The sequence below is a fragment of the Octopus bimaculoides genome, chromosome 11 (assembly GCF_001194135.2).
Source record: "Octopus bimaculoides isolate UCB-OBI-ISO-001 chromosome 11, ASM119413v2, whole genome shotgun sequence".
Taxonomy (NCBI): Eukaryota; Metazoa; Mollusca; class Cephalopoda; order Octopoda; family Octopodidae; genus Octopus; species Octopus bimaculoides.
Window position 1 is genome coordinate 38,830,131 of NC_068991.1, and position 6,729 is coordinate 38,836,859.

At 34.2% G+C, this 6,729-nt stretch overlaps 1 protein-coding gene and 1 long non-coding RNA gene across 2 annotated transcripts in view; both read left to right on the top strand.

Moving 5' to 3' along the window:
* The first annotated feature begins 4,961 nt into the window (after positions 1-4,961).
* On the top strand, positions 4,962-5,399 carry LOC106883097 (glutaredoxin-related protein 5, mitochondrial). The gene has a single exon (XM_014933989.2). It carries the CDS (start codon positions 4,962-4,964, stop codon positions 5,397-5,399), a length of 438 nt encoding a protein of 145 aa, XP_014789475.1.
* Positions 5,400-5,408: 9 nt separating this feature from the next.
* LOC128249072 (uncharacterized) overlaps positions 5,409-6,729 on the top strand; it is a 6,828-nt gene continuing 5,507 nt past the window's right edge. Inside the window, exon 1 of the long non-coding RNA XR_008265174.1 lies at positions 5,409-5,833. This is a non-coding gene — a long non-coding RNA (uncharacterized LOC128249072). The remainder of the gene's footprint in view (positions 5,834-6,729) is intronic.

The following is a 6,729-nucleotide window of genomic DNA, read 5'->3' on the forward strand; positions in this document are numbered from 1 at the left end:
AACAAAAAAATAGCCACACATCTTTTTCAAATATGATCGACAAACATTTATTCCCTACAAACTGTGAGTTTTTTGGAAAATCTTTTCATAAATCTTGAGATTAACACCTGCACGATTACCTACCTAACCCTAACCCTGACCCTAAAACCCTAACCCTAATACTGTAGTGAAAATCGTGCCGGTGTTAATCTGAAAATTTAACAATCTTTTTTAAAACACTTTTACTTATTTACATTTTTTTATTTAGTATGTGTGTGTGTGTGTGTTACCCATATATATATACACTTAAGACTTAGTTGTGGGTTGGGAGTTTGATCGACAGAGGTCATTATTATTATTATTATTATTATTATTATTATTATTATTGTTTTTAATTTTTCCCACAAGGGCGGCTTGGGGCAGATGGAGAATAGTCGATTATATCGACCCCTGTGTTCAACTAGTACTTATTTTTTAGACCCCGAAAGGATGACAGACAAAGTCGACTTTGGTGGAATTTGAACTCAGAACGTAGAGATGGGCACAAACCTCCCGTCGCTACACTGATTCTGCAGAACAGGGTTGAGTGTGAAAACCAACTTTAAAGTGTAAGGTTACTCCTGGGAGCTCTTCTATGCTGATGACCTTGCTCTTATTGCTGAATTACTACCAGAACAAGAGAAGAAGTTTCAGATACAGAAGCAAGTCTTGAATCAAAGGGCCTTAGAGTTAACGTAGCAAAAACCAAAGTCTTAGTGAGTAGAAAGGCAGACAAATCAAAAATCCCTTCAGGTAGAGGGCCCTGCTCAATCTTTAGAAAAGGCATAGGTAGAAACTCCATAAGATGCACCCGATGTAAGCAATATCAGAAGAAGGTTAACAGGGAAACTAGCTTTTTTTTGTGGAAGATTCACAGGTACAATAAATGCTAAAAATGTGCAGAAAATAGGCACCATCAGCTGCCATAGGGGCAAGCTAGAGGTAGTAGATAGCTTCCATTATCTAGGTGACCCAGTTAGTAGTGGAGGTGGATGCTCCGAGAGCATAGCTGTGAGAATAAGATTAAGGTGGACAAATTTCAGAGAGTTCCAACCTCTGCTGGCAACAAAGGGCCTCTCTCTCAGAGTGAAAGGCAGATTGTATGAAGCCTGTGTGCAAACAGCTATGTTACATGACAGTGAAACATGGGCTGTGACAGCCGAGGACATGCATAGGCTTGAAAGAAATGAAGCCAGTATGCTTTGCTGGATGTGCAATGTCAGTATGCATGTTCGACAGAGTGTAAGCATCTTGAGAGAAAAGTTAAACACAAGAGGCATCAGATGTAGTGTGCAAAAGAGACAACTGCACTGGTATGGTCATATGATGCATATGGACAAGGACAGCTGTGTAAAGAAGTGCCAATCTCTAACTGTGGAGGAAACCTATGGTAGAGGTAGACCCAGGAAGACACAGGGAAAAGTGGTGAAGTGGAGATTCTTGACATCATATAACTACTTTCTTTACATCATAACTATTCTCTCATCTATTTTAAGGCAGGGGTCAAGGAACTTTTATAACCATTATATATTTATTTATGTTGACGTTACTGCCTTGGTTTGATAGAAAGAAAATCATAGATTTTTTTCAATTCAAAAGATTTATTGGATTTATTTATATAGAGAATACAATTATAAATATATAAAGTATAAAATAAATGTGATAAAATAAATTAATATCCTCATTATGAAACAAAAGGATTTTTCTAGAATCTTTTTCACTTTAGGTTTTGGAGAAATGATGTTTAATTTTTGTTAGAATTACATCAAAATTGGCACATTTTGATGTCAGAGCAATTTGGATACAGTCTTCAGGGTCCAATTGATTACTCTGCTTTGTTTTTATGCTCATTAGAGTGGAAAATACTTTTGACTGCTTCCTCATGCCAGAAGAAAGATTTCTTTCATAATAAGGAACACGTTTTTTTACATAATTTTAGTTATGCTTAACGTGTCCTCATTAGCCCCATGAATTTCATTTTTACCCCACTTGGGGTAATTCACTCCGGTTCACCAACCCCTGTTATAAGGTCTTCGCTGAAGAGAACTAATAATATAAAAACATGTCTGGAGTTGTTCCTTTACTTACCAGAGATAGGACTCCTCTGCATTCCTTCATTCCTTCGATGAGAATCACTACAGCTAATGACTTTTCTCTTCATTATGGATATATTACTGTAATTAATAAATAAATTGTGTGTGTGCATACATGTGGAGGGTTCACTGTATTGTGCCTACTTAGCTGTATCTTCTTTATCCAAAAACCAACCCAGTAAAACTTTCCCTTTTTTTTTTTTTTTTTGCTGAGTCTGGAAGAAGGAGAAGAGTTCATAACTGTTGTAGGGAATTAGTATTTATGATACACCCCTCCCACGTGATGAATGGAATAACCTAGTCACTATAAGTAAAGAAAGTACATAGTAGGAAGTTAGAGATAGTCATGTTTTTACTGGTTTTATTAAGTATACTGTATAACAAAGTGAGTATTATAACAATCCAACATTTTAAGGATATAACAGTGGCAACGAGGATTTAAACAAAAAATCACAAGGAATTAATAAACTCGACAGGAATTAAACAACTCACGGTGACTTAATAAATTCTACAAAGAATTAACAACTCATGAAAAGTTAACAAACCACAAAGTTTTGTTGAGTGAATTTTATGAAAAAAAACTCTAAAAATTAGGGAAAATTTGTTGGCTGGTTTGCACAAGTTGCAAAAACAGCAACAACAAAACTGAAAGAACAACAACAATTATTATTACAGCAACAAATGCTGCAATTAATGAAATCGTCAGGAAATTCAAAACAAAAGTGTTCTCACCAGACTATATGTTGCAAACTCCATAACAGAGTTCAAATATGAACCTGATGAACCATACAACAGAAGATAAGAGCAAATCTTTGAGAAAGAATGTAAAGATTGGGACAACAAGATGAAAACACACTTAATCTTGAGAAAAGCTGGTGGCAACAGAACATGAAAGATACAGTAATTATATACTCCAAAGAAAACCTTCGGACATAAACTTTAATGACACAATAGATATATTGTGTAAAATTTTCAGTGAAAAAAGCTCATTGTTCAACACACATTTGAATTGTCTGAACATAGAAAAAAACAATGATGAGGACTACATCACATATGTTGGTAGAGTAAACAGGGAATGCAAGAAGTTCAAGCTGGATAAATTAACATCAAATGTGTTCAAATGCCTGATATTTATACAGAGATTTACTGCCCAAAAAAGGATGCAGAAGTTAGAACTAGAATTCTTGCAAACCTGGAACAAAACCCTACAGCAAGTGTCAGAAGAATGTGAAAAGATAATGAAACTAAGACATGACACAGAGGAAATTGAATGTAAAGATTGTTTCCAAGTAAAGCAAGTGCGAAATAGTCTAAATAGAGATAGTGTTTTCTGAAAAACACGACAAAAATCAGGAAATAAACCCATGTTTTGCATGTGGAAATATACACCTGAGAAAAAATTGTCCATTTAAAAAAGCTGAGTGCTTTCATTGTGGAAATATAGGACATATAAAAAACGCACTGTAGAATGAAGATGACAAAATGTCAGAACAAATGAAATAGTATGTCATCAGAAGAAATTGGTAATATAAAGATGAGGAAATTTGTGAAGGTGAAAATCAGAAATACAAGTCTTAAAATGCAGTTGGACACTGATAGTGATATCACCATTATAAACGAAAAAACTTGGAAATATGTCGGTAAGCCGAAATTAATTAAATCAAAAAAGATAGCACATGCTGTTATGAGAAAAAGATTATATTTTTCGGTGAATTCATATGTAATGTAACATTTCGAGGTCAGATGAAAAAGGCAAAGATATATGTGTTACAAAGTTCACTTAATTTATTTGGCACAGAGTGGATGGAACTATTCAAAGTATGGAATATGCCCATAAGTGTTTTGTGTGGAAATATAGTTGGTTCAGTCAAAGGTTCAAATGTGGCTGAGAGACAGAAACAAAAAATTACAGTAAAACAACCGTATGTGGAACAACTGTATGTTAGTCAAAATGAAATAAAGAATTGTCCACGATAAAAAGTAAACATTGTTCAAAAGTAGATGTTCTGTGGTTAAGACTACACATCGATTTCGCTGGTCCTTTAAACAGTTTTCACTACTTAGTGGTAGATAATAGTTTCTCGAAATGACCAGAAATTTGCAAGTGTAAAAAACCATCCAACTCAACTGGATAAATTTTTTACATGAATTGTTTGCAAGATTTGGCATCTCAGACAAGATAGTGTCTGATAATAGAACACAATTTGTGTCTAGTGAATAACATATAACTACGGTGCCATACCATCCCAGATCTAATGGACAGGCGGAACAGTTTGTTGATACCTTCAAAAGAGCCCTTAGAAAATTGAATAAGGACGTTATGGATGCGGTAGCGCTACAACAATTCTTAAGAGTGTACCGTGTGACACCAAATTCGAATATACCAGCAGGAGCTGATTTTTGCAAGGAAAGTAAAATCAGTCATTGATAAATTGCAACCTGGCAAGAAAGAAAAAGTGCCTGGGAAAACATAGCAAGATTCTTTAAAGTTGGTGAAAAGGTGCATATGAGGGCATACAAGAATGAAAAGCAGAGTTGGGAAGATAGCATAATTACCAAATGCATAGGTAAAATGATGTTATTGTGATATAGAATCATTTTGAGTTATAAGTTTTTGGTAACTATTTTTATTAAAATGACATTATTTTCTTTTAAAAAGAATATGTATTTTAGTATATTGCTACAATAATTCTTTTGAAAAGAGTCATTTCTCTTAGTCATACATTTCCAACTAATAGGGTAAATTTGTTTTGAGTATTTCCAATTAATACAAGCCACAGCATATCAAGCCACGGCAATCCGGATTGACAGTTACTTCCCCTGCCCCATGTGCTTTCATTTATTTGCATCATGGCGTGGATGATGATTCGTCCTTCGCTATGGGCTTCCAGAATGCCATTTTCGCGCCTGCTCGGCTTACGTTCTTACTCAGAAATGTTAAAAACCGGCAGCAAAGATCATATTGACAAACTAGTGTCAGAGCAAAAGATTGTTCTTTTTATGAAAGGCACGCCTGACGCCCCACGTTGTGGCTTCAGCAACCTTGTTGTTCAGATTCTTAAATTCCACGGTGTGGAGGATTTTGGTTCGCACAATGTGCTCGCCGACAATGATCTTAGAGAAGGAATTAAAGTCTACTCGAACTGGCCGACGATACCACAGGTTTACATTAATGGAGAGTTTGTCGGTGGCTGTGATATTATGGTAGAAAAACACAAAAGCGGAGAACTTATTGAAGATTTTCAAAAGATCGGTATACGATCGACTCTTTTGGATAGGGAAGAATAAGCTACATATTTTAAAAATAAGAATGTCTTTATACTGATCATATCATATTTTCTCTTAAAAACAACCATGGTTCGTATCTGAAATTTTCTAATATTGCTTTATGATTTGACTCTTTAATATCCGCTTTAAAATGCTTTTGTTCAAATGAAAGCAGTCCTAGAAGTGTGACCTTGGTGTTAAATGTTAAAAGGTGTTACTAGTTAAATTCCAAAAACATTTCATTAACCTTAAAACCCTGCAAGAAGGTTGTTTTCGCAACCGTGTAACTGAAAAATTAATGAGTTTCTTTATTAATTATCTAATCAACAATTGTTGGGTAATCCTTAAACTTTACCTAAAATTCTAAAAAGGTGAAAGAAAACATTTGAAGATATTTACATACTGGAAAGATCGAAAGATATTATATCTTTGGGAAAATAACTCTGAAGTTTTCCGTAAGTAAATTTTCAGTTGTTGGAAAAATAATTTTCTCGGATAAATTAAAATTTTCCTTTTCACACTGCGTTCTTCCAAATTTATGTTTCGTAACCAAGACTTCAAAGTCTGTATTTATTTTTTGACTATTGTGATTTGAGAATGCTTCTGAATTGTTTACATTTTGGTAGATAGGTAGATACACATTGGTAAATGTAAACATCTTAACTTTTTGTTTTGAACAAGATCGACTTTCACTTATTCGACATTGTTACGTAACAATATATAATGGAAGAATATTACATGGACACGGTCTTTCCGAAAAATCATAACAGAACGATACTTAAGTTTAAAGATTCTATATTGATATCAGTTATATAACTTCTATCAGTTATATAACTTCTGTCAGTTATATAATTTTATAAAGCCTATTTTAGAAAATTACGAGAACACATGCTGTATACTTGTGTGTGTAGTTTACAAACTTATAAAGAACGTTGATAGGCAGAATTTGGTTGTGATTTTATGGTATTGACTTTTAATTCTTTAAGTTCAAATGCCTCGAGGAAGAGGGATCGATTTTGTCTAGCATTTTAATCAAATTCCAGGTTCAAATTGATTGATTCCACCGTTCTTCAATATGTGGCGTTGTACACGTTAGAAATCATTAAGAGTACTAGGTAACTGATGGCAAATTGATAGTGTTTTCAACATTAAATTATTGGTGTGCTAACATTGCCTGGTTTCCAAATGTATAGATATATTGGTGGAGGTTAAGGACATGGACCTTTCGGGTTTTTTTTTTATTTTTTATTTATTTTTTTTTTTATCATTTTCCTACAGAAATCCACTTTTTCGACTGCGGAGATTCCGAATCTGCAAAAAAATCGGCATTTCAAAATTTACTCCCCCCCCC